Source organism: Gadus morhua, chromosome 9 (assembly GCF_902167405.1).
Source record: "Gadus morhua chromosome 9, gadMor3.0, whole genome shotgun sequence".
NCBI lineage: Eukaryota > Metazoa > Chordata > Actinopteri > Gadiformes > Gadidae > Gadus > Gadus morhua.
Genome location: NC_044056.1, coordinates 24,469,305 through 24,497,206, shown reverse-complemented (window position 1 = coordinate 24,497,206; position 27,902 = coordinate 24,469,305). Strand labels below are relative to the sequence as shown.

The window sequence follows — 27,902 nt, the reverse complement described above, 5'->3', positions numbered from 1 at the left end:
AGGCATGATACGTGAATAAATATTATATACATCACCTGTTTACCACTACCTCTACTAAATCAATATTTAAATGACCATGAAGTGATGCATTGCTTTGTTGACATGTGTTTATTATTATATCATACTTAATAAAACCAGCAAAATTACAATAATGCAACCCGGTGACGTCATCCCATCCTTTATTACGTTCTCCTCTGGAATGTGTAAACTCAGGCCTTACACCATTTCATGGTTCATATTTCAAAAATGTTAATGTATGGTTAAATATATTCTCAATATAAAACGTTGTGATGGATCAGAACACATTTAAATACAGAGTAAAAGGCACTTTAAACCACAATTAACCTATAAATAGGTATTTCTTGGCTTTTCATAATAATGCACTTTGTAATCAAAAGGCACATTTCTGTTATAACTTTGGTCTTTTTTCCCCGATTAATTTTCTTACCAAAAATGAGGTCATTAAAAAAACTGAAGCTATTTTTCTTCCCCATAGTTCTGCTCCATATCGAACTAGAAAAGTATCGACTCAAATTCAAACTGAAATGGTAAAGCTCTGACATAGAGATCAGCCTAATATCATTTCAACTACAAATCTCAAATAGATTTATGTTTCCAAGAAAAATCCAGCAAGTTCACATATAGTGTACACATCTTTAACTTATAAAACCTTTACTGTCTTAAAAAAGCTGTGTTATTTCACTTGCTTACTTACTTACTACATTGCTAAATTCATTCATATAGACCCTTTCTGATTGTATCAATGCATCCCTTTGTAGCCACTACCTGGCAGTGAGTTATCAGAAGAGCGACTGCATAGGAATTTGAATGCTTTGTATGATATTGCATTACACTTCAAACATAGGACCTTTACAAAACAATATCGAGTTTCACATTTTCTTCTACACACTTGATTTTTCCAGGAAGAATGTGTTGTAATAGCTAATAAAGGTGATAGTATGTATGTTTGTATTAAACATTGAAAGGTTTTAGATGAACTGAACCAAAGTCAAAATAGTAAATAAATATTTTCAAGAGACAATATTTGCATTTGAAGACCTACATAGGCTATGTCCAGTTAAGTCCTGCTTGGTGGCTTTCTGTGTTATCGATTATATGCGTGGAGAGGCCGTGGTGCGGGCTGCTGTTGTGGGTCAGGGCGGATACAGGGCTATTGCCATTTCTGTCGGCACAGCTCGGACTGCAGGGGGCGCCACAGGCCGCAGTGGTGAGTCTGATCAGATACTCTGCGTGGACAGGTTTGTGATTCTGCAGCACTTGGAGGGCATCATCGATCTTGAACCACTTCCGCTTCCTTCCTGTTAGAACGAGAATGTGAACAAGGACAAAAGCTATTTCCATTTCTCTTCACATTTTCATGTTGCTGGAAAAAGATCTAGTCAAAGGGACCTGACCACCAGAGACCTAGACAGTAGACCCCCACATTCACAGGAGCCTTTTTACTAACTAGACCTTAACTCAAAGTATGGAATAAATAAGGTATTATAATATATTGAACTTAATAAAACTTATAATAATACAATATGGGCAGAAAAGTAGACTGAAGCCCTTCACACCGTTAAGCTCGTATTGGGATAATTAAACTAAGACATATTTGATATGTCGATCATATATAAATATATAATGCGCTAGGACGGGTTAACTTAAAGGCTACATGACATCAAAAGCAGGATTATCCTTTCCCCTTAAAAGTGGTGATTTGAATAAGGGTCTGCTTGAGGGTGACAACTAAAATATAAATTGCCACACGATAGTGAACTAGCGTTAGCCTGTTAGAGTAAGTGTTATGGAAAACAAACAAAATACACTAAGAGCCCATAGCTTATAGAGAGGGTTAGGCAGGGCTGCTGGGTGTGGGTGACCACAACAACTGTCTACAGCCAACATGGCTGCCCTCACAACAGGCTAAACTCTATTTATATGGTTGAATGGGTATATTTAAAGTCTTCACTTGCTGAGTTCATAGGCATTAAGTAAAAAAATGTAAATAATCTCAGACCAACAGCTCTATTGACTGCAACGGACAATACGGGCTGCGGAGAAGATCATTGCAGCTGACCTTCCCACCATCGAGGACCTGTACCAGTCCAGGGTCAGGAAAAAGGCAACAAGAATCGCCCTAGATCCCTCACATCCTGGTCACAAAATGTTCAACCTCCTTCCCTCGGGTAGGCGATACAGGGCACTGTTTGCCAAAACCAGCCGACACAAAGTCAGCTTCTTTCCCCAAGCGTCACTCTGTTGAACGTTCAGAATTAGCCCCCACCCACTATTTTATTATATTATTATAATTATTATTATCTATTGTATTGTTATTCTGTATACTTAACTGTTTATTTATGTTTATTATTATTTATTTTTTTGTACTGTTTTGTGTTTTGTGTTTTTTCTTTTTTATATATTAACAATAGGTTAAATGTTGAGTGTTGTACATAGAGAGCAAAGGGACCGAAGTCAAATTCCTCCTTTGTTCGCAAACCTGGCCAATAAAGCTGAATCTGAATCTGAATGTTGAGGTGACAAGAGGCCGTACCGATGGTGACGGAGTCCTCCCAGTCGTCCAGCGTCTCCGTTACGGTGAGAACATAGACGAAGGTCCTGTGCTTCCGGTCCTGGTTGTGCTAATGAGAGCAAGCAGAGGACTACAGTATGAGTCATCTGCACCCAGTGTGAGCGCAGATGGAACGGTTTAGGCAAATTTCTTTACCTGGAACCCCATTGATTGACCCCATATGATTTACTATATGCCAGTTTATACTTTCCATAACTGAAAATGATTTACTGACCTCAAAAACTCCCAGCAGTCTTCCAAGCTTCCCCTTTACCCCAGCCTGCATAGAGAGATAGAAAAACAGACGTTTATACAGAGAGAGTCCCGGTTGGGTTTCAGGTTTCTGTCCTCCAGGCGTCTGGGCTCCTGATCTCCTCTTGGACCCTAAGTCCCAGTTTGGGTGCCAAGGATCGTCTGATCATGTGAAAAACACAGCTTGTTGTGACCAGGAGGTTATGAGGTTATGACCAGACAGACGGCCACGGGGATGCATTTACAATGGGCGAAATCAACGAGAACAGCAACGTGGCCATGAGGTCTGGGTTAGATCTATTCTCTGGTTCCTCTGCTACACAAGACCATTCAAATTAGAAGATAGGTTATCTTTAACATAATATAATAATATAATAATGATTCAACCGAATATAACAAATTATAAGTCAACTAAACATATATAATAAGTCATAATATAGGATGCCTAAAATTCCCAAACCTTATCACAAAGACGGTTAATGAGCTACGGCGGTAGGCAGCTCGTTAAGTTAATTATGGGTCTGTACTGTAGGCATGTAACAGCCCCTAATTTACGTAATGTGATAAACCTGTGTTCACCCCTTTTCCCTCACTTATACCAAACATAGACATACATATAGACACATAGACACAGACACGTTGGCCTTTGGCTCGTACGTCAACAAGGCCGCCATATCGGAGGCAACGACTGGACTGTAAACAATCCAAAGTAAACAGGGGATCTGGTCTGGCCAAATAGCACTATACGGTTTACATTTCTCAACCAATCAAAATTATTAATTTTTATGTTCACATTAAAACCACGCATTAAAATCAGTTTCCAGGTCGGGCTTGTTCTCTTAACGCAGCATGGGGCGGCAGCCGGCAGCATTCGATATGGCTGCGATGTACGTCTGGGATTACACCTGTGATGAAGGCTTACTCAGTAACTAACCAAGTAGTAACAAGGTATAAAACAATTCTTGGGGAGGAGGTTTCTTGTACCTACTTTTCAGCAAGGTGTGGAAAAATATAAGAAATTTAATTTTTATATAACTTAAAACAATACCTGTACATTTTTGCAGTACAATCCTACTCAGGGACGTCTGTCATTAAGAGGACATAGGCGTTGTATAACTGGACAGGCCTTCTAAAGGTCAGCTCCATAACTTAAAGCTGTCAGCACACTGATGTCCCAGCTGGGGCCTCTTAGCCCACTCATCTCTAAACACTCTGGAGTACACCAGCTACTGCTGTCCCCAAGAGAAGAACTAAACCACACACACACATGCATATCGTTATATATTTTACCTATTATCTCATATCAGGTAACTGTAGTAGTTCAAACAAAACCTAAATATTGATTGTTTTGACCATCATCTTTGTATGTTCCATGTTTGTCTCCTCCTCACCTCCTCATACACCTCCCTGACGGCGGCTCCGCCAGGCTCCTCCTCCGGCTCCATGCCCCCCCCTGGAACGATCCATTGGTCTGGGTGCCGACTGCTGCTCACTAGCAGCACCTGCGAGCAGAAAAGATCCTCAGGTTCTGAGAGAAGGGCAACCCCAGACAATGTAGTGAATCAGATTGGGGTCAAAGTATTGTAACACCATATGTAAATGTGGGAAAACCTTTTGTGTCAATGCATTCAAGTGTGTGAATCTGTAAAAAATATTTGAACAATAGATTGAATTTGCAGTTACACATCAGGTTTGCAGTTAGACATCTTTGTGTTTGTGGGTGAAAAACGTTTACATAGAATTCAATTGTGCGTTTGAATACAGAGTTTGCATGAATTAATTTAATATATGAGTAAAAAACTGCAGTACAAAATATTTGTCCCCCATTCCACCCCTCATCAGCCTTAGATCGACCAGGTCCAGTATGTACTGCAGAGGAAGAACAGCAGATCACACATATGCTGGTTTAAACATCAATGTAACAATTTCCCCTTCTGGGTACTGTCCATATTTTTGTTATTCTAGGTGAAGCTGTTTACATGTACATTCAATACCTTGAGTTCCACATGTACAATGGTGTCCTTCCCCCAGGTAGAATGCATAGCATAACCTGCCCAACATAGAACCATACAGATGCAAACATTTATAAAAAGAAAGGTGTGAACGGCAGCTACCCTCGCTCTCTTTGACAGAGCAAACTACTTTTAATACATTGGAAATAAAATAATTACGATTACAGAGCAAACATAATGGTGTTAGATCTGCTTTATTGGGGGTCACATGACTGCAGTAGACATTGAGATATAACCTCCAAAGAGGAACTCTGACATAACCACTTGGGACAGGCACTGTGGGCAATATGATGGAAATATCAGCAAATATCACCAGTAGAGCAGCAAATTAGAAAGGAACATTAAAAAAATCAACAGTAACCCTTGACCAAAGTTTCCGTCTGACCAAATTAAATGAGATGTCTTGTTTGGTTAATGCTGAAGGAGATTTGGAGGCGATCTTAAGGTCCTGGTGTCTGGAGATGTGGCTGGAGACACTGGGAGCAGGTTCAGGTCGTGAGAGATCCTGCGGCACAACGAGACCTTCAGATAACTGGCCTGATCCTCCAAGCCCAAACAAAAGTTTTTTTAAGTCTTGTAATTACACAAATAAGAGTTAATTTAAAGATACCATATTATGCTTTTTTTAGGGATAATAATAGCATTTTGGGTAGTCCTAGAATAGGGTTACATACCTGTATTTTAGAAATACCCCTTATTATACTCACACGCTTCATTTCTGCAAAACGGTCTGTTTTGTATCAAGTCGCTTTAAGCCCCCCTCCCGAGTAGCAGTCTGCTGTGATTGGTCAGCACGCCCACTCTGTTACGATTGGTCGAATGCTTTGCGCATGTGTTGGCAAATTCACACCCCCGAGAAGTTAGCTGCACCCACTGGCGTCACACTGTTACGAAAGTCAAGTTTGAGCGCAAACGAACTGTTTTACGCACTTATTGAGGTGGGCGCGAATACTCCCCTTGGTTCGGACTGTGATATAGTTTAACCCTAGCCCTGTTATAGACCACTGATAATGTGGATTGGTAGAGTCCTTGCTAAATAGAAATGATGCTGCTTCTACTAGTTAGTCAGTCAATGGAGTCAAGCTCGTGTCTGTACAGACTGAGTGAGGCTCACTCCACCGCTGTATTAGTTTTAATCTATCTAGAAAATGGTTCAGCTCTGCGTTCATGTTGATGTCCGAGAGATTCAGCTTCTCCAACACATTGAGTGCAACACCACGGTGGGAGGGCATTTCTATCTGTCATCAAAAGGTTTATACTCATGAAGGTACTAGCTTACATCCCATCCTACTCATCCCTTCAACAATGGGTACATATTTTAATCTCGTAGGTTTGGTTTGTACTCGTAGATTTGTTTAGCGGTGGCCGATTTGATCCAATACCAAGTAATACCAGATCAGAATCGCCGATATTGATACCAATACCGATACTTTCATTATTCAAACTACTACTACAACCCTCTATGTACCTCTACACAGTACAACTACCACCAAACTACTACACCCTCTATGAACCTCTACAGCGGTGCCCAACCTTTTTGGACCCAAGATCTACTTTTCAAGTAGCCAACCTCCCGAGATCTACCAGTCTCTAGTGTCAACATTGCAAACCCACACACATCGTTCCCAGCCTGCAGTAACTAACCTCACACTTTTTCTTGTTGTCACACAACAAAGAGCAACAATGTAGCACGTCCAAGAAGGACGTCAAAATTTGCGGAACATTTTCTTCAATAAACTGAGCTTTCGCCGTTATCCTCCTGTCGCACGGAAGTGATGATTCTGTCTACCAATCAACGGACGGCGTGTGTAGCTCAAACTTGTTGGCACCCTTTTAGACGTCTCAGTACCCCAACGGAAGCGTACTGCAAGATGAGTATGGCTGATCACGGCTCAGTCCGGACCCCGCCCCCTTTCGACACTGCATGAACTGTACAGGTTTGAGTGAGTGAGTGAGAATATGGAGATCTTCACATAACATCTTCACATAAATCAAGGACTTATGTCAAGGTTTTAGTATGTCAATAAACTACTCAACTTCTCTTATTACTAACATAATTCATAATTAATCTGGAAAACAAGCAAACAAGGCCAACAATAATTGTTAAGCAAAACAATGTCAATAATTACAAATAAATTACAGACAAGTAGCCAGAGTCGCCAGAAGAACTACACACAACGGGTAAATGCTATCACAACCAGTGTCCTTATTTAGAATTACACACAGAGACAAAAAAACATTCCACACACACACAAACAAGTCATATTCACTTTGTGAATACGAATTGTTTGTGTGTGTGCGGGATGTTTTTCTGCACACCCAGCCAGCCAAACAAGCTTAACAAAAAACACTGGATCAGCAGTTACATTTCTGCTTGAAAACCAAAACAGCTTAACAGAGTCCAGAGGGCCAGCCACCAAAACACCAGGAAACACACACCGCCTCTAGACAACATGTAACACACCCAAACACCAGGAAACACACACCGCCTCTAGACAACATGAAACACACCCAAAAACGAGGAAACACACTCCGCCTGTAGACAACATGTAACACACCGAAATACTAGGAAACACACTCCGCCTCTAGACAACATGTAACACACCCAAATACCAGGAAACACACACCGCCTCTAGACAACATGTAACACACCCAAACACCAGTCCACGAAACACAAACCACCTGTGGACCAGCAGCTGTGGAAGTATCTCAAGCAGACAGCCTTCACAGAGGTACACAAACATTGAGAGGAGGATGTCAACTGGGTGTTCTTTAAGTCAGGATTAATTATCTTTGTTCATCGACACCAATTCATTTTAATATCGAATTATGGCCTCACAGGTCCTTCTTAAATTCAGCCTTTTTATTATTAAATAAACAAAATGTCCCATTTTTCACAAGGCTAGTGATGTACAGGCTCGAAGGTGCAATTTATCAGACTGTCAAAAGCTTTAATCCATTTTTTTGCCAGAGGGGAGCAGAGAGAAACATATGGGTCTGAGGAAGGAGAATCACACCAACAGCTCCTGTGCAGGACATGTCACCACTCTGACCCAGAGCTGATCAGGGAAAATGTAAAGCTGGCAGGCCGACGACGAACAACATCAAGATTCGCACATGGATTTCATTGAAGGCCTATTGCTTGGCCCCTGTCCCATTGTGTAGTCTACAACATCTTTAGACAAGTCAATTATATAGTCCTCCTGGCATTGGGCCAGGAGTTCATCCTGCCTACAGGCCCCATTATAAGGCAGAACAAATCAAGTATATTTTATTAATCTCTGACCACCTATCTCTCAATTTCGGATATTATTTTCAACTGCAAGATATTCTCGACACCAATATCCGACGATATCCAAGCGACCATTGACCTAATGGTTTGGAAGAAGCCGCTGGATGCCAGTGAGAAAGTCAATCTGTCAGGGGACAGCTCGGGCCTACACCCTGCTTCTATAAATTGCAGTAGGTCAGTGGGTGTTAAGCACAGAGCCTCGCACTCGTCACCCCACCCCAGAAGCCCCCGGGTCATGTGGTGTGCCATTGAGACGGGCTGTGGTCACCAGGCAGAGATGTGACGCTTTAGGTTCCATCTGTCCCACATAAGCACTCTGGTGCTTGTAGTGTTCAATACTGAAATGTACCTCGACAGACTTTGTCCTGCAATAGCAATGGTGGTAGCAGTCGATTAACTTAATTTAGTGATCAGGAATTATCAGGGTATTCATTTAAAAATTGCTTGGAGTGTATTCTCTTGACGCCTTATCATTATTGAAGGCATAAAAAAATCCATAAATCCCTCAAATAAGCATTCCCTGGGGTATGCTGAAGCGATTTAATTTAAAAAAAAATGAAATTACAATCCAAAAGCGTTTTGTCTTACTGCAGAACAAACATCTAGATCAGGGGTCTCAAACTCACCTAGGGGCCGCTGGAGGTAGAGTCTGGGTCAGGCTGGGCCGCATCAAGTATTCCACAAAAAAAAAGAGCACAACTGACCCAATCTAAGTTAATGATCGGGCTATAATTAGATCACGTTGGCTATGTAATCGCCGACAACACGGGACATTTCATAGCCGTTAGTGGAAACCGGGACATTTTAGCGACCTTTGGCTTTTGTCACAGCCAAAGGTCTTTGACTCAGGACACACAACTCAAAAATGGGACTGTCCCGGCAAAACCGTGAAAATCTGGTCACCCTATCACAAGTGATAAAAAAGCGTGGCAAGCCACTCAGCAAAAATGTACGTTTGACGCGCGGGCCGCACTAACACTAAACTTTGATGTCAAGTAGGGGGCCACAAAATATCATCCCGCGGGCCTCAATTGGCCCCCGGGCCGCGAGTTTGAGACCCCTAATCTAGATCAAGCTTAAATGTCAGCCAACCAGCCCCGCTTACATGTGCCAACCAACCACGTGCTGGGGCAGGTTGGCACAAGTGCACAACACCACTTTATTCATATGTTACTCAAAACCAAGGGTTATTTGTTAACATTGTATTTACTAGTTATTTAGCTGAGATCCCAAGCTTGCAGTTAATCACACTTTGACAGATTAAAACATTTTTTAGACGGAGAAAACTAACTGAGATGGAAAAGTGATCTAACCAGCCCAGTTTCCCCTACCTGGCGTTTATCAACATTCAGGGATTCACAATGCTTTTTTTATTACACCAATGTGATACTTTTTATAGGCTCATGAAATGGGTCCCCTAACGATGTATCATTCAACTTTCAACGCTAGATCTAGGAGAAGGTCTACATCTAGAACCATCTAGATCCAGGTCTACATATAGGGCTACATCTAGATCCAGTTCTACATCTAGAAACAGGGCTACATCTTGATTCTGATCTATATCCAGGTCTCCAGCACCTGGGCTCACCTCATCTTCTCCTTCGTTCTTGAAGCACAGACACGCGGCGCGTCTTTTGAAGCCCTCTCCGTCATACGTCCTGGTTTGGTTGGACTTAAACTTCATCATAAAACCCAAAGTCTTGAATTCAAATCAGCTGCCAGACGAATAGAAACGCGTCGGCCCACAACAAGAACCAACAGTTTCAGGTGTTGATCAGTGATGGGAGTGAGGTTCATCCCAGGAACTCGTCCATGCAGATCTTCACCCCTTATGGGACACCTGCACTCGACTCATTCCTAGGAGACGACTCATGTTTGCATCTGCAGGACCAGTTGTAATGTTTCCAGATTAGATATTCTAGATGTTGCTCAGTAACAACAGGAGGCTGTAGTGACACTGAAGAGGAGACGACAGGCGAGGCGCTATGAAGTGCGGTGAAGAGGTGGTCCGCGCGCCCGTCAGCGCGTTAGTTCCGTGACGTAGATGATGGATCTGATCATAGGGCTGAAATGAGCCCCCCCGCAAAAAGGAATGAGAGCTTATATTCACAATGACAACTTGACAAGTGGTCATCTCCTTGTCCAGTATGGTTGCAGAGGTGTTCAACCTTGCGCCTGTATTATATAACTTCATGTAGAGATGGTATGGTTAAGCAGTGCTGTAACATTACTGATACTGTGTGGCTCTGTTCCCTCCAGGGGGAGCCACAGTGAAACAGAACCAGGTCTCCCTCTAGGGGCCACAGTGAAACAGTACCAGGTCTCCATCTAGGGAACACAGTGAAACAGCACCAGGTCTCCCTCTAGGGGCCACAGTGGAACCAGGTCTCCCTCTATGGGTCACAGTGAGGGGCCAAAGAGAAACCAGGGACCACTACGATTCTCTTTTTTGCATAGGAAATTTATTTTCCGAACGAGATGACCCAGAAGTACTTGGAGGAAAAGTGGGTTGAATTCTAAAATTGCTTAGGAAAGGTGCCTCGATGCATCCTGTAACCATCCTTTAGCATAGGTTACTCCTGTCCTGAGCAACCTTTACGAAAGGAAAGGAGATATTGGTATCCCATAATCCTTTGCGGTGGCAATATTTAAAGCAACAGGCCAACTTTCGGCTGCGTCCCAATTCATAGGACGCATCCTTCGTAGACCGCGTCCTTCGAAGGATGCGGCCTTCGTAGACCGTGAAGGACACTCCGAAGGCCGAAGAAATGGGACGGTCTAGCCTACGGAGCATTTCTGGTTTACGTAACACAGTTACCGCCCTTTCACTTGCGTGACCACGCGCTGCTCCTGTCACCTAGCAACCCTGACAGCTGAACTGACCTGTTAGTAAACAGAAGTTAAACCGGACATCGCGAAAAAATTATTATTGATCATTATGTTTTTGTGTATAGTAGTTTTATAATAATTGTTGTAAATAGTCACATGAATGTTTGTTGTAAATAGTTTTATTGTTGTATATATGTTTTATAAGTTATATACGAATACATTAGTCAATACAGAAAAGTTAGTAAGGGTTTTAATAAATAGTTAATCAAAAAAGTTAGTTAAATAAGTTAGTTTCAATAAATATGTAAATAATAATAAACAATGTGTTAAATATAACAGAACATAAGTTATCTGTCCACCAAACGCTCCAAAGCGACTTACAATAAGTACATTTGTCATAAGAAGTGCACCAATATATCGCTGTCGGTACAGAAAGGATGTTCATAGAACCAAGTGCAAGTACCACAATCGCTAGGCTAACCCATTCCCCGTGTTACATCCATGATAGCAGCTACTGCAGTTGCTACACAGTTAAGTACTATAATACAATACAATACAACACAGTGTACAATGGTTGCCAGAAGGGGGAGGGTGGCTATGCAGTCGAGGTGGACTCTGAACAGGTGAATCTTGAGTCCTTTTCGGAAGATAGTGAGCGACCCTGGAACATGTCTTCCTCTCTGTCCCTCTTTCTGGACCTTGGCCCTCGCTGTCTTTCCTCCTCCTGATCCTTGTCCTCCACCTCCTGATCCACCACTGCTGTACTTGCTGTACTTGGCCCTGGTGTGTTCTCAGGGATGGAGGCAATTAGGACAGGGGGGTTGGTGGAATGCCTCTGTCCCAATACCTTATCCATGGGGAAAAACCAGGGCCAAGTGGCAGCAGTGGGTTTCCCACCTACCCCCTCTCCTGACCCTGGATACTTGCAATCCTAAGGCAGAGGAAATCAATCATGGCAGTTAACAACAAGAGCAGTATCAAAACAAATTTCAGCAAAAGTTTTTCTTTGCCTGCGGGGGAGTCACCTTCCCCTGCAGGCCTATTTCCTCCAGAATTGTCCTAAACACAGAGACATTATTAATCAGAGAAAACAAGAGACACATTTATCAATCATGTTAATAGCCCATGTTAACAATAGGCCATTTATAATATATATATTTGACCATCTTGTAAAGGTTACATTTAAATTAGCCCTCATCCTATATGAAGCCCATAATAATAAGACAACCAGTAGAAGTCAAAACACCCTTTTTCTTTGTGTGTTTTTCTAGTGCTGTCTAGTACTGATGCGAGCTGTGACTGTTTTTGTCTTTCTTTCTTTAATAGCCCAAAATAGGACATCGTAGTAAACGATTTCTGGGGATGTTGTATCCGTCCTGCTGTTTAATGAGGGCTAATTTAACTAACCTTTAAAAGATGGTCAAATGAAGATATGGCCTATAATCATTTTTATAAACTAACTTACGATATAAATAAACGATTGTTTCTTTACCCCCAAGCCACACTTGCTGAGTATTTCACCCCGGTGAACAGCTCATCGTTCTCACCCCTCAATATAATAAATCGAGCAGTATGCTGCTGGCTCCCTAAACCAAAACCAAATGTTAGAATTAGTTTTGCTTTACACTACCAAACAAAAGCAGCTTAAATAGAAAAATAACCAAGTTAACCGTGTAATCAATCCCAACGTCTGTAACGTTACGGTCTGAAAACCAGGGTCCACAACCTGTGTTCGCGTTGGTCCATTTATCTAACGTTACAGAATAGCAAATTATCTATATAATCGCCACAATTTCGGTAAATATAACCATTTTAACCTCTTAAATTTGAAACTATAGGGCTTAACGGGTGTTCTTAGTTAACGTTACAGCGTCACTAACTGTAACGTTACCTTACTTATATTGCCTATTACTTTAATGAAAAAAGTTTTAAGGGCCCTTGTTTTTTTAACATTTGTATCGTTAAATACTCGAGCGACTAGAAACCAAATACTTACATTTAAATGCAGAACTTAAATCGCCATTCTCCGCCATCTCCATTGATTGAGTGCGCAATGAATCGGATACGTTGGGCCGTGAAGGATCTTGGGATACGTTGGGCCGTGAAGGATACAGCCGATGCATCCTTCAAATCCGGGAAAAGAAGGAAGACATGTGTCACGTTAAAATTGTACCGGGGGCGAAAATTGTACCGGTCTACGTCATCGTTTGTTTACATCCTGACAACCTGCCCGGCAACAGACGACGCGATGCAGAAAACATGTTTCCAAACGACGAAATAACATAATACAGATAGCGGATCGCTATCTGTATTATGATAGATAGCGATAACACTTGTTTTTACTTTATATTTGTATTGTATTCAATTGTTTAATTGAAACAATAAAAAATTGCCCGCGAAACGGGCGATCGCGTCAAATGACAAATGTTTTGCCCGCGAAACGGGCGATCGCGTCAAATGACGTAGGAGGGTTCTTGAAACATAATACAGATAACGGATCGCTAGATAACACTTGTTTTTACTTTATATTTGTATTGTATTGAATTGTTTAATCGAATTTAGCTAGTAAACTGAGTGTTTTAAGCAGGTTTCATAGTCTAGAATGTTCAAGAACCTTCCTACGTGATTAGACGCGTCATTTGACACGATCGCCCGTTTTGCGGGCAATTTTTTTTATTGTTTCGATTAAACAATTAAATACAATACAAATATAAAGTAAAAACAAGTGTTATCGCTATCTATCATAATACAGATAGCGATCCGCTATCTGTATTATGTTATTTCGTCGTTTGGAAACATGTTTTCTGCATCGCGTCGTCTGTTGCCGGGCAGGTTGTCAGGTTGTCAGGATGTAAACAAACGATGACGTAGGCCGGTACAATTTTCGCCCCCGGTACAATTTTAACGTGACAGCTGCATTCGTAGGCCGCATTTGAAGGACCCTTGGAATTGGGCAGCACTTGGCGCGTCGCTGTGACGCAATCTGCGTCGACGCATCCTTCGAATGCAGCTGTCACGTTAAAATTGTACCGGGGGCGAAAATTGTACCGGCCTACGTCATCGTTTGTTTACATCCTGACAACCTGACAACCTGCCCGGCAACAGACGACGCGATGCAGAAAACATGTTTCCAAACGACGAAATAACATAATACAGATAGCGATTCTATCTGTATTATGATAGATAGCGATAACACTTGTTTTTACTTTATATTTGTATTGTATTTAATTGTTTAATCGAAACAATAAAAAAAATTGCCCGCGGAACGGGCGATCGTGTCAAATGACGCGTCAAATCACGTAGGAAGGTTCTTGAACATTCTAGACTATGAAACCTGCTTAAAACACTCAGTTTACTAGCTAAATTCGATTAAACAATTCAATACAATACAAATATAAAGTAAAAACAAGTGTTATCTAGCGATCCGTTATCTGTATTATGTTTCAAGAACCCTCCAACGTCATTTGACGCGATCGCCCGTTTCGCGGGCAAAACATTTGTCATTTGACGCGATCGCCCGTTTCGCGGGCACATTTTTTTATTGTTTCGATTAAACAATTAAATACAATACAAATATAAAGTAAAAACAAGTGTTATCGCTATCTATCATAATACAGATTGCGATCCGCTATCTGTATTATGTTATTTCGTCGTTTGGAAACATGTTTTCTGCATCGCGTCGTCTGTTGCCGGGCAGGTTGTCAGGATGTAAACAAACGATGAAGTAGGCCGGTACAATTTTCGCCCCCGGTACAATTTTAACGTGACACAGCCTTCGAAGGATGCGTCCTAGGAATTGGGACACAGCCGAATTTTACCGACTATACAAGACTCATGAGAGACGCGGTAAAGCAGAAGAAGAGAAGAGAAGGAATTGACAATAATGGAACCAATTCCAGAAACATATTATTTGAATCGAAATAAATTAATTTATTGCTGGTTATTAAGCACATATTTACGGAAGAGGATTAGGGCCACACATGTAAAAAAAAAAAAAATTCTGACTTTATTCTCAGAATTCTGAGAATAAAGTCAGAATTCTGACATTAATCTCAGAATTCTGAGATAAAAAGTCAGAATTCTGACATTAATCTCAGAATTCAGAGAAAAAAAATCAGAATTCTGACTTTAATCTCAGAATTCTGACTTTTTTCTCAGAATTCTGAGATTAAAGTCAGAATTCTGACATTAATCTCAGAATTCTGAGAAAAAAGTCAGAATTCTGACATTAATCTCAGAATTCTGACATTAATCTCAGAATTCTGACATTAATCTCAGAATTCTGACTTTAATCTCAGAATTCTGAGAAAAAAGTCAGAATTCTGACTTTAAAGTCAAAACTACGGGTATCTGTAAGGACCAACCTCCGTGGGAGAGACACTTTGCTTTATGCAGTAGGAGGAAACCTATGGAAAGCCAAGAAGGCCACAATCCGGCCCTAGAATGGCGCGGTAAAAGTGCAAGAATTCCGTACGGAATCCGTACGGAACTAATAGCCGCGGCTATTAGTCATATTGAGATGGCAGTGTGCGAAATACCCGTCAATATTCGGGGATGCCCTCATCCCCAGATTGTTCTCGATATGCAGTAGCCAGCTAGGCCATAACATTACAATATTTTAATGGATGCAAGCAAGCCAAGACAATCAATCTATATCTATAGCCTACATGACAACACACACACACACACACACACACACACACACACACACACACACACACACACACACACACACACACACACACACACACACACACACGCACACACGTTAAACACACTGGTAAAGCAATAGAAGCCTGCATTGGCTAAAGTTGTTGGGATGCACGTTATTTTATAACAGGGAGGGGCAAAGTTGTTTATTACAATGCAAACACAACAATAATTGGCACCATTCTTGCGCACTCAGAAGAACATGAACTGAATAAATGCCAGGTATATAGCATATCGGAGACGGGCACACAATCAGTGCATTTGCAAATGAGAGCCTGCAGTATGACCGATCTTGTGACATTATTTAACCATCCATCTACAGCTAATACGATCAGACAGATACATCATTGATCACATATAAACCCACAACAAGCCCAACATCACCACGGCAGGTGCGCTCTCTCTCGCACATTCACACAATCACTCCAACTTCTCCAACTCCAAGGCAAAGCTGTTTCACTAAGACCACAAACAACCACAACTAACCAGCCTACATATCCACAACAATGCACAACAATCAGTTCTATACATTGCGTCTATCTTCTGTTTGGCGCACATGGCTAATTTGCATACTTGCACAGGACTGTCGGCTCCGCTTGTCAAAAAAATAGAACGTATTTGTGAATAAATGCTTTGAATTCTGAATACTGGACTTGGTGAGCTTGGTGAGTTGGCTATGGGACGTGCACTTTTACCGCGCCATTCTAGGGCCGGATTGTGGCCTTCTTGGCTTTCCATAGGTTTCCTCCTACTGCATAAAGCAAAGTGTCTCTCCCACGGAGGTTAGTCCTTACAGATACCCGTAGTTCTGACTTTAAAGTCAGAATTCTGACTTTTTTCTCAGAATTCTGAGATTAATGTCAGAATTCTGACTTTAATCTCAGAATTCTGAGAAAAAAGTCAGAATTCTGAGATCAAAGTCAGAATTCTGATTTTTTATCTCAGAATTCTGAGATTAATGTCAGAATTCTGAGATTAAAGTCAGAATTCTGACTTTATTCTCAGAATTCTGAGATTAAAGTCAGAATTCTGACTTTTTTCTCAGAATTCTGAGAATAAAGTCAGAACTTAATTTTTTTTTACATGTGTGGCCCTAATCCTCTTCCGTACATATTATAGCTTACACCGAAATAAAATAAAATGCCAACCTCACATTTAAGAAAAACTACCGGGGGCAGTTCATTTCAACATCAACATAAGTTGAGCCTCTTTTTTTTCACATGTGAATTGGGATTCAAGTGGCCTAAAATATTCCCGTTTGCCAAGTCTGACCTAAGTGATACTCACTATTGGCGACAACCGCATTGAAATCAATAGAAGAACGCATGGATCGAAAGAGCGCTTGTTGTAGTCAATCTTCGGAAAATTGTAGTATCACGCTAGAGCCGCTAGAGTTCAGCAATACCCGCCGTCGCGCAATGACGTCGGTGAGGAAAAGTGAGGCGAATTCATTTTTAACAGCGCTTTCTTTTTCTATGTTCGAAAGGAAGCGCCTTTTCATCTCGCCTTGACCCGATGACGTTTTCCACAAAGGTTATAATGTACCATTAACGTATGCTTTTTGACCAATGAAAACTAATTCAAACCATGCCAATCATTTTTTTAAGTACTGTATTATAGCCTTTTTAACGATCTTTGATCATCCTTAATTTAAAAACATGTTTAAAATATTTATGCAGAAAAAGACACCGACCATAATTTCTTATTAATCAACAGATTTTATTTACAGAAACCAAAAGTATGCAGATGGACTGTTTCCATAGCATTCTGAGAGCAGAAACATTTCTTCCCCAGATTAATAGAAGGAATTAATTTACAAACATTAAATTGAATACAGACTTTGCAACTGAAGATCAATCGTGACAGCTGAGACCAAAGCCGTTACTGATCCTTTGGGGTTTGGACGCTGACCCCTTTATAGTCACAGCCTATTCCTCGGACCCCCAGCCCACTGCTCCCTCTCAAACAGGTTCACCACCAACCACAACGTCTTGAACCAATGAGTGGGGGAAGAAAACCATTAATCATAGAGTAAGCATGTGATGGGAGAGTAAGCAACATTAGTAGGGCGACAACAAGGCCAAACGTAGAAGACCAGATATGATAACAAAACACACGCTAAAAACAAACCCACCCCCTCCCTGGCCCTCTGCCTTCAACCCAATGCCCACACTGGTCAGAAGCCTGAATTAAAAGGTCTACGATGACAGCGAACATCATGATAGAGGAAGGCTCAGTTGTGTTTAGTCATATCGTTACTGTGTTACCTGTCGGATATGATGAAATAAAAAGCCACGCCGTCTAAGACGGCCCGGGCTCCTGGGGGGAGCCATGGCCGCGCGGCCTGCAGCTAGTGGGCCGGTAGCTGCTCCTTCAAACTGCCCCATGACACTCAGAAGAGGGACAACATAAAACAGATCTGCTGCTCTTCTTAGCTTCTACCCCTCGCTGCTCCCTGCTACCCAAAGTAAAGACAGAAAACATGGGGCAGGTTCCCCAGTTTGTTCTCAACAAGCTTCTTGAAGAAGAGCTTGAAAAACAAAAAAGAATCAATGGACAAGGAAGCCGGAGTATATCTTAAAACGTCTGAACAGCAGTGAATCAAGACAACACGTCTTATTTACTAGTGTGCATTTAAATGACCAATTGACAGCAGTTGTCTTGTTTCTCTTAACAGTATATTCCTTAGTATTTGTTTTATAATAAAGACGTCCGTTAAACTCAAATTAAGTAGGAAGAGGTCTTGGCGGAACATGAGGAGTTGCGTTTGGGCGTGCCGTCTGTCGGTGTAGGCCCGGTCTGTCCCGCTACACGTCCAGGTTGTTCCTGGCATAGAGCCTGGTCCATGCCCTGGCTGGAGAGCACAACACCAGAGGGAGTAAGTACAGAACCCGGCACACCACTGCACACTCCTGACTACTGACAGGATTTATCAATTCAGTCACATCACAATTTCAGATTAGGTCATTTGTTCAATTTGCCAAATGTTTGAATTAGTGTGTGTTAATAATGTGGTGGGAATTGGGGGTCTCCATAAGAAGCATTGTAAGCAGGATGGTGGAAGTGTGGGACTGTGTGAGGAGGAGGCCAACACTCACCAGTCTCTATGGCTTTAACTTCATTGGTTTTCCACTGCTCTGCAACATCATTGGCTAGGGGATCATCAGGGTTTGGGGCGCTTAGTAACGCCTGGATTGATAGCAGCACCGTGCGGATCTGGAGGGCTGGAGACCACTTGTCTTCAGAAACGCATCCAAGAGAAGGGAGGGAGGAGAAGCCAATGAGCGCTAGTGAGAAGACATAAAGGAGCTTGTGGTGGCACAACAAGGGTGGGTTCAAAAGAGGGGTCTCAGACCCCCTTGATCGTCCAAGTTCAGTTTCTGAATCCATTTGTACCCTCACACACCACAGGAACCACAGAACCAAAGGCTTGCCTCCATGGCAAGAAAGCAACAGAGTAACACAGTTTGGTTGCATCAGTTAAAGTTACGTGGATGAACATTTATAAAATAGTTAATATAATTTAAAGAAAACATTTTTACAGCAGTGTGTCCTCTATCAGAAAACAGCTCCCATGTTTAAGTCAGTGTGTCTATGATTGATGCACAAAGATCACAGAATCATGTTAACATAATTATCTCATCTTAAAGGGTTACTTCACCCATTCAGAACCGGCGTTCTATCATTATAAAATCGCTGTTGTAACATCTTAAAAAAGTTTTTTTTCCTCAGTCTAACCCAGTCTTCCCGTGGCACAGCTTTCCTGATCCAATTTTCTCCTGAGATGACGTCAACTGACGCGTTTGACATCATCTCAGTAAAACTTTGCTTGCCTGCTAGAAGGGCCGAGGACTATAATACACTGGTTCCGCAAATTTATGAGCCCACCAATAAGGAATGAGGGGGGGCGGGAGCTCGCGTACGAGATGTAAACACAATCCGCCATGTTTCTTCACCGCTTCGCTATACTAGAGAACACATTTGCAATGTGTAACAGCCAAAGTGGATTTTGAAAATCTACTGTTGGATTCGGACATTCAGGGCTATGTGTACGAGCCAGAATAAAGCCAGGAAGAATTGACACAAATAGAGGATGAGGCTGCTGCGGCTGCAGCTGAACATGCCTTGCCTGTTGCAGAGGATGAGGAGACGGAGCACGCCGGTTTGCTCTTTTCGCCTATTGACACTAACACAGAGTCCCTGTGCTGCAGAGAATTTCAGCGATGCCAGTTTCTTCTAGAATAAATGTCTGAATCTGGCGAGGACGGGGCCATTTTATGTAACCTTTCACCCAGGCTTTACGCCTCATCTGAACAGTGGCTGATCTTATTGGTAGAGCATAGGCTACGTTACGTTAGCTTGAAGTCCATGTAATGCTGTATAGGCTACTCAAGGCATAATTTATCTTGCTTTGCTAATGTTGTTCCCTTTCTTTCTTAAGACAGTATCGGCTTCCTGTGTGGGCCAGGCCATCAGAGCTAATTACCCAGCACAAGATGGGCAGTAGGCCTACCGTGGCTACCAGGAGACAGTAGATGCTCAAGATGAGCTGTGACTATTTTGACTGATAGCAAACGCACCCTACACGTTTTATTTTTGTAAATCGTTTTTTTCATGAATAAAACTTCAGTCATGTTGGTTGTTGTGATTTGTTTACTAAACCAAGTGCTGTTATACTAAAGTAGGCCTACTGTATAAGATAAACACTTATTTCAATTGGGGAGAAAAGGTTGAGTACAAATACTTGATATGCTGAGCTTCTGTAATTAGCAAATGTTTTTATGCTGTAATGTAATATACAAATGATGCGTTTGAAAAAACGAGGGCAGACGTCTAAACTAGTCAACGTATCACAGGGATATGTTTGCCCGCGCTACCACTCGCGCTAGGACCATGGGGCCTTCCCCCTCCAAACGGAAACAGGCGGGCAGTGCAGCGAGCGCAATGCACTGTGGTAGTTGGAGGAATACCTCTTTCTGCCTTTTCCCAGGCTAGGATGAACAGATTTCAACTTTTTTGGCACATTTATAATACATAGAATTATTTAATTCATATAAACTTCATATCTCCACCGGTGAAGTATCCCTTTAATATCCCAGCCAATCATATCCACAACATGAACCAGTCTTAATACGTCTTGGTGAGCAGGCACATGGAGAGCAGAGGGGATCCGATTCTCTCTACAGAGCCACCCTCTGCATTTCCACACAACAGGCAGATTACAAGGTGCCCTTCACCGAATACAGCCTGACTGCAGTTTATCCGGAGTCGTCTCAGGTTCCTCGGTTGGGTTTCTTTTTCCTTGCGTCCCCAGATGTTAGGGGGTGAAGGGCAGGACAATTACATTGGACGAACCAGATGAATGTTTTTAAGTTCCAAGTTACACAACTCAACACATATAACATAGGTCTAATCCTGGTCCTCCCTTAAAGGGTCAATATATGATACATCAATGGCCCCAGCCTAGAGGTACATAGCCAGGGTATAACCCTTAATAACATGCATCCAGTAGTGGTCGATGGGGAGGGTGTACTTACCTTTCAAAATGTCTAGACATATTCTTCCTAGCTTGTCTACGTTGGGGTGATATATTTTGGTAATAAAGCGTACTTTAGGGGCGGCCATGGGGTATTCCTCTGGGAGAAAGAGTTCAAGTTTAAAGGTGCCCCCCTCGAATGGAGAGTCCTCAGGCCCCGTGATGACCACGTGGAAGTAGCGGGCGTTCCCCTCGTCGGGCTCCGCCTGGATACCGGGAACCGGCTCGGCAATCAGGCGCTGCGTCTCCTGAGGACACACACACACACACACACTCTTAATATTGTGTAGAGACGATATAATGTGCAAAGTAAATACAGAAATGACAGTATTGAAGAGTAATGTTTGGGTTAAATAGTTGTTTCTCACATTCCAAAAGTTATTATTATTATTATACATTAATGTTCCCAAAATTAAAGCAGCAAACTGGACTACAATTCCAGCCATGTTGGCCAGATATTTGACCTCTACATTGCACCTGTTGCTTCTGGCTCGTCACACAAAAATAACATGCCCATTGCTACCTCAGATTGTCGTTTCCCTCAACACGGTAAAAAGAAGAAACTTAACTTTAGTATCTGGTCCGAGTGCCCCTACTCTGTGACAGTCTGTGAGTTCAAGCTTGGTCAAACAGAACCACTTCATTAAATACTGATAATGAGATCATGATTGAATTAAATGAGTTGTAGGTAACATAGCAGAAACCCCAGAGGGGTGAGTATTGAGGCAGTATAACTTTTACTTCCATGGTTATTGTGGTTCATTCAGGTATGAAAAAGCAATGCTCACTTGCCATGTTGGCGTTCCCCTTGTTACACTTAACTCTGAGGGCTCAAGATGATATACTATATAACAAGCCACCAGAGCAACATCAAACTGTGCTGGCCAACCATTCTGCTTCCCAGTTTTCCCGAACGTAACTGTGTGCAGGATTCCTGACATTTTTCAGATAACCCACAGACAAAACCATGCAGTGAAAACACAGACAGGAGGGGGGCTCCTGGGTCACACACTCGGCAGGCTCCCAGCCGCCTACCTTTCCCCACCAAACCTGATATAGGTCCACCCCACTGTGTTGGGCTGTGCTACCACCTGAGTGTACCACCCTTTGCCTACATAAAGGCTTTCACCTGGAATCTATTTAACAACAGAAAACATCGATCTAACTGAGAAGTTCTTAGAAAAGTGACTGGGTGAAACGTATAGGTCAATGCGTGGATTTAAGGCGGACGTCTGAATTTTATTTAGGATATAATTTTCTTGTCTCTGGTCTGGTCTTGAGCGTGTATTTAACGGGCCACCTTGTTGTCGTTGTCATGATCAGACATGTGTTACAGAGAAGGTTGAAGATCGTTATGAGATTGACAGGAACTTGGGTACGCAGAAATAAAGACAAAGGTTTTGGTGGCTTTCTGGAACAGGCGAGTGCCTTTAGGGGGGAGTCTCCTGAAGTTATATCCTATGTCAGGGGTTTTTCTAGAAAAAATTCACAAGGGGGAAAACATCAATGGCGGGGGGGGGGGGGGGTATGGAGCGATTGTTGACGGGGGGGGGGGGGGGGGAGTTCCCCCCCCTTCCGCGGTGCGGAGCTTTTGAAAATTTGCAAGACAATCCTTGCTTTTCTTCACCCCGCGGCACGACATTTTAAAAACACTGTAAACTAAGTCACCAAACGTTATATTTTCTTTCTTCTCAGACACTCTCAGATTCACTGAACTGATAAATTTGGTTCGGGAGAAGAGATAAAAGCCCGCCTACACTGTAAACTGATTGGTTGACTTACCGATCCAGGCCAATCAGGAGGCGCCTGAGGCTCACGTGCACACTGCATCATGCACAGTTTCTAGATCCCTCTCTGTTGTGCTGCGCGCTAGCTACACAGATGCGAACGCGGTTAGGAGCACGTCTGTCTCCTGTGCGCGGTCTTGCTCGCTCGCTCTCCATTCCGGGAGATTTTAAGTAATTTAAAATTTTCGACAAGGAGGCGCTGGGTTGAAACAAGGAGGCGCAGCGCCCCTCTTTCCCGGTTTAGATTAACCCCTGCAATGTTATTAAGTAATAAGTATATAAGTCATAAGTGAAGATAGATATGGACGAGATGTCCAGTGTTAAATTACCCATGTCATTAAAAGGCTCAATTGAGTCTTGTAGTTATGTTTAATTAAGTGAGTCTTTATTCTTCAGTACAAAGCCCTAGGACTGTTTGAAGTCTTGTCATCATGTTTAAAGTTATTCGTTATTCTTCACTATTTAAGTGAGTATTTACTCTTCAGTATTTAAGTGTGTTTTTATTCTTCAGTATTTAAGTGTGTTTTTATTCTTCAGTATTAAAGTGTATTTATTCTTCAGTATTAAAGTGGTTTTAATCTTCAGTATTTAAGTGTTTTTATGCTTCAGTATTAAAGTGTGTTTTTATTATTCAGCATTAGTGTGTTTTTATTCTTCAATAATACAGTGTGTTTATACTAAAAGTGAGTCTTTCTTCCTCAGTATGATACCCAGGTTAAGGTTAGGGTGTTAGAGGGTGAGGGTTAGCGGGTCCCCGGGAGCAGCGCGCTCCCGCGGCCCAACAAAGCGGAGGCCTTGCGGCAGGTCGGACCCGACAGGGGGGTCGGGTTTGTCCCACCAGCTATCGTACATTATCTGATTATACAATTCAGTTAACAGGACAATATCCCACATTGAGCTGGTCGCCGAGTATTGCAGTATTGTGATCACTGGAGGACTAGTGTTACCCTGCTAGCTTACATTAGCGTGTAGCTGTTAGCAAACCAGCTAGCTCACTAGGCTACCTGTTCATTTAGCATTCATATTTAGCAATATGCATCCTTTTGCTTGACACTTATATTTAGAAAATATCGTTCTGACCCAAACCCCAATTCAGTCCTATGAACCACGCGTTCGTGTATTTTAATCCTGTTCTGTTAGCAAGGAAACGGGACGAAGCGGAAGTAGCTAAAGCGAGTCTCTAGCTAGCAGCTAGCTGCAGACTAACGTGTTAGCATTAACAGAGTGATCCGCGTCGGGTCTGAAACACAAAAGAATACCGTATATAATCCAGACGTGTATGTAACGTACCTTAATGATCCTGCGGGGCAGACCTGCCATCTTGTCTTTAAGTCTTCTCACGGCTCGTCCTCAGTGCTTCTCCTCTTGGCTGACAGCGGAACGGCTTCCGGTCTCTGCGTCATGACCGCTGCTGATTGGTCCGCTGCTGAGCTCCCTGCAGCCTCTGCAGTGATGACTTCGTGTGTGACTGACCCAACATGTTTGGGATTGACCAAAGATGTGAGTGACTGACCACACATGTGTGGGACTCTCCAAACATGTGTGTGACTGACCAAACGTGTATGACTGACCACACATGTGTGTGACTTACCAAAAAAGTGTTACTGACAAAACTCTGTGACTAACCAAACTGTGTGTGACTTTCCAAAAATGTGTGTGACTTACCAAACATCTGTGCATGTCGTTTTTGTTTTCTTGAAACGTGTCTTCAGTTTCTATTATATTTATGTTTTACCTGGGATCATTCATGTGAATCTAATATGTGAACAAGTCTATTCTTACTCAGTTCATGGACAGTATATACTATATACTGTCTATGAACTAAAGAGCATGGACAGTATGCTCTGTAGTTCATAATATAGAGTTTGAGTGTTTAACTATTCCCATTGTAATCATGCCTGCTTAATTAATAAACACTTGTTAGTATTCGGTAGTATTTGTTTATTAGTATTTATTATTTAATTATAATTGTTGCATTAGCTATGTTGCCTTATGACAGTCCAATCTTGTTATTAAAATGGGGCGGGGGGGGGGGGGGGGGGGGGGGGGCACTGTGGTAGCACAGATGTGTACTCGGTTGAGTTTGCAGAATGTGAGCCGTAGGATTCTGGGACTCCTCCTCCTGACATATCAGTAAAAGCAGAGGCCATATCTCATGGTTATTTAGGCTGAGTACCTCAGCAGTGCACCAACCTAGCTGGAGATTATTAAAGTAGGCTACAGCGGGTTCAACTATGGACAAGCATTCTCTGCACCAAACCAACCGAACAGGTAGGTTTCAGACAGGGAGTAAAAGTATAATCTGTAAGAATTACATTACAAATTGATAGAATTATTTGCTTAACTATATAGAAAAAAAGTATTGTTTAAGAAACTTTTTATTTTTGTTAACATTCTTTTAGATGGCGAAACGTTGTGTAGGCCTATATCCAAAATGTCTAACTAACATTACCTTTGTTATAACATCAGTGTCTTACTATGGGGGATGTTATACATAGATAATTCGTGCTGAATCAAAAATGTATAATTACAGGCAGCATGTGAAAACTTTTGGTTGCGATTCTAAAATCTTTTTAAGCATTAAATCACAGCTCATGTTCGCTTCCTTGATACGTCAAAAAATGTCCATTATCGATTAACATTTTAAGATGTTTAAAACTGTGTAGCCACCATATCACGGTCTTGCTGGCACTTTCCATCGCTCTTAATGTTTAAACAAAGCAGCTCATGTAGTATGTAGTAAAATAATGTGGGGATAAAATCTGAGTTATTATTTATTGATATTTACAATAAAGATACATAATATGCAAAGACACCCAAAAGCACACAGATACACACACAAACTAAGTAGATATAATAAAAAATATTCAACGTTTAAAAGTTTACCTTTTGTATTGTATTGGGCTCCCCTCACCTCCCCCCCACCGTTACCCGGTAGGTTCCATTGTCCTCCCACACACAGGAACAGATGAACCAGCGTGTAATCCAGTGCAGCCTCTCAGTGCACACAGAGAACAGCCTATATCAGCTGAATTAAGAGGGCTGTTGCTTCCACCGGCCGCTAGCTTTAAGTTCTATAGCACTCAGGCACACTTTCTCAGACTCGGGCATGTAGTGGTTAACTTTGGCCTTTGACATTGTTTTATTGGTATGGAGTTACTATGGAGTTACTATTCATACAAGAGAAAGATGGAGGAGTAAAACACATTGCAAAATCAATCCTGGTTATGCACTTTTTTATTAAACCTCATATCTCTGTTTATTTTGTTCCATGCATATGTAATCATCTTCATATTAATCTTCATAATAACCCCATGGCTAACGAGTGAGTTCTCTATGGCCCTTCCAGGAGCTGCGTCCTGGTACCTGGCCGGGCTCCTCAGCATGCTCCTCTGCCTGGGGTCAGTCCTGTCCCTCCATGTCCCCCCGGGGACCAGCGGTCTCCAGTCGGCCTTCTCTGCCACCAGGAGCAACAGTGTGGTCGGGGGCAGCCAGAAGGCGGTGACCTTCAACAAGCTTCTGGTCAACACGGGGGGCGACTTCAACCCCGACACAGGCCACTTCCGCTGCAGGGTGCCCGGCGCCTACTACTTCTCCTACTCGGTAGGAAAGTTCCCCAAGAAGATGCTGTCCGTCATACTGGTGAAGAACGGGGAGGAGGTGCAGGCCATAGCGTACGATGACTACCGCAAGAAAGGAAGAAAGGTCCAGAGCCAGAGCCTGATGATCACACTGAAGGCCATGGACACTGTGTGGCTGCTGCTGCAGCAGGGCGCGCAGTATGCGCTCTACAGCAACGTGGGGCCGTACATCACCTTCTCCGGCTACCTGGTCTACCCCGACGTGACGGCGGCCAGCCACTACAACAACCACAACCAGCTGGGCCAGCCGTGGCCGTCCCACCCAGAGTGCCCCCCTCAGGGAGCCGACCCAGGGTCCAGCCTGCACCATGGCCAGGCCCCAGAGCTGGAGCCGAGGTCCGCCTTCTCCGTGGCCCGGACCTCCACCTCCCTGGGCCAGAGCTCCAGCGGCGGAGAAGAGAAGGAGAAGAAGCCCCTGAGCTTTGACGTGGAGTACGTGAACATCGGGCGCCACTTCAACAAGACGTCAGGGGTCTTCACCTGCGGCTACCCGGGGGCGTACTATTTTGCGTTCACTGTAGGGAAGCACCCACGCAGGGCTGTGTCGGTCAAGCTGATGACGGGCCGGGGCGAGGTACAGGCCATGGTGTTCGACGAGGACACGTCCAAGCGCAGGGAGATGCAGAGCCAGAGCCTGTTGCTGGCCCTGCGCCAGGGGGACAGTGTGTGGCTGTACAGCCAGCAGGACGATCGCTACGCCGTCTACAGTAACCAGGGGCGGTACACCACCTTCTCTGGCTTCCTGGTGTACCCCGACACCCCGGCGGGGGTCCCAGACCGGGCCCACACCCTCGCTTCTGACAAGGGAACTGGACGGGAGAACTGAGTCTATTGTAGAATGGAGGATTGTCTGCAAAATAGATACAATTAAAAGATATGCCACATGTACTTACACTTACTATTAAAACTGGAGATATACTGTAAATGTTTTTACTTCTATGCTGTCTCACCAACCACAAGGTGGCGCTGTAGGGCAAATTGTTATATTCTCTTTCCCTGATGTATAGTTTTCTATGATAAGGACGATTGGATTTTGGCTTGAAAATAGTTACGTTATTTTTGTTTGTATTTTACATTTGTACAGCTTTTGATAGTGAAAAAATACCAACCTATTAGCGTACACTTAACAAAAAGTCTCTGAGTCAATATCACTGATATAGCATCCTGTGTCCTTTAGAATTTATTTCAGTAACATAAAGATTTGCCTACATTATGAAGCCTTTTCTTTTGTATTTGAAATTTTAGTTTACCTTGAATAAAATACCTGTTGT

The 27,902-nt window shown here is 42.7% G+C and overlaps 3 protein-coding genes and 1 long non-coding RNA gene across 12 annotated transcripts in view; 1 reads left to right on the top strand and 3 right to left on the bottom strand.

The window, feature by feature from the left end:
- Positions 1–93: 93 nt before the first annotated feature.
- nudt4a (nudix (nucleoside diphosphate linked moiety X)-type motif 4a) lies at positions 94–10,159 on the bottom strand. 9 transcript variants are annotated; one of them, XM_030365111.1, is made up of 8 exons: positions 9,717–9,842; positions 5,222–5,341; positions 4,819–4,874; positions 4,634–4,693; positions 4,216–4,326; positions 2,808–2,852; positions 2,555–2,642; positions 94–1,319 (listed from the first exon to the last, which is right to left on the bottom strand). In XM_030365111.1, the coding sequence occupies exons 3-8, from the start codon at positions 4,864–4,866 to the stop codon at positions 1,069–1,071; spliced, it is 603 nt and encodes a 200-aa protein (XP_030220971.1). In that variant the 5' UTR covers positions 4,867–4,874; positions 5,222–5,341; positions 9,717–9,842; the 3' UTR covers positions 94–1,068. The 9 variants fall into 9 exon arrangements, with proteins under 9 accessions (XP_030220971.1, XP_030220969.1, XP_030220972.1 ...); XM_030365109.1 differs by lacking the exon at positions 9,717–9,842 and adding an exon at positions 5,511–7,651; XM_030365112.1 differs by lacking the exon at positions 9,717–9,842 and adding an exon at positions 5,544–7,651.
- A 1,548-nt stretch (positions 10,160–11,707) lies between these two features.
- On the bottom strand, positions 11,708–13,070 carry LOC115551235 (uncharacterized). The gene is made up of 3 exons (XR_003978003.1): positions 12,954–13,070; positions 12,423–12,543; positions 11,708–11,888 (listed from the first exon to the last, which is right to left on the bottom strand). It is a non-coding gene; the product is annotated as an uncharacterized LOC115551235 (long non-coding RNA).
- A 4,295-nt stretch (positions 13,071–17,365) lies between these two features.
- On the bottom strand, positions 17,366–24,431 carry ube2na (ubiquitin-conjugating enzyme E2Na). The gene is made up of 4 exons (XM_030365540.1): positions 24,281–24,431; positions 21,205–21,451; positions 18,766–18,906; positions 17,366–18,521 (listed from the first exon to the last, which is right to left on the bottom strand). Exons 1-4 carry the CDS (start codon positions 24,308–24,310, stop codon positions 18,475–18,477), a joined length of 465 nt encoding a protein of 154 aa, XP_030221400.1. The 5' UTR covers positions 24,311–24,431; the 3' UTR covers positions 17,366–18,474.
- A 721-nt stretch (positions 24,432–25,152) lies between these two features.
- Positions 25,153–27,902, top strand: part of c1qtnf13 (C1q and TNF related 13) — a 3,488-nt gene continuing 738 nt past the window's right edge. The window contains exons 1-2 of the mRNA XM_030365539.1: positions 25,153–25,261; positions 26,340–27,902. The exon at positions 26,340–27,902 is cut by the window's right edge and continues 738 nt beyond it. Coding sequence (XP_030221399.1) covers positions 25,225–25,261; positions 26,340–27,457 — 1,155 coding nt within the window. The 5' untranslated portion in view covers positions 25,153–25,224 and the 3' untranslated portion in view covers positions 27,458–27,902. The remainder of the gene's footprint in view (positions 25,262–26,339) is intronic.

Bases quoted from the DNA above. Each gene is read 5' to 3' on its own strand.
- nudt4a (XM_030365108.1), bottom strand. From the start codon at position 4,893: ATGGTTCTATGTTGGGCAGGTTATGCTATGCATTCTACCTGGGGGAAG. The intron at 4,327-4,633 runs GTACTGCAGTTT...TTCTGCTCGCAG, and splicing joins GAATGGGGGACAAATATTTT to GTGCTGCTAGTGAGCAGCAG. The intron at 1,320-2,554 runs GTACGGCCTCTT...TCGTTCTAACAG, and splicing joins GGAGGACTCCGTCACCATCG to GAAGGAAGCGGAAGTGGTTC.
- ube2na (XM_030365540.1), bottom strand. From the start codon at position 24,310: ATGGCAGGTCTGCCCCGCAGGATCATTAAG. The intron at 18,907-21,204 runs GTAAGTACACCC...GCGTTTCTGAAG, and splicing joins ATGTCTAGACATTTTGAAAG to ACAAGTGGTCTCCAGCCCTC. The intron at 18,522-18,765 runs GTGAGTGTTGGC...TGTGCTCTCCAG, and splicing joins AGTTAAAGCCATAGAGACTG to CCAGGGCATGGACCAGGCTC.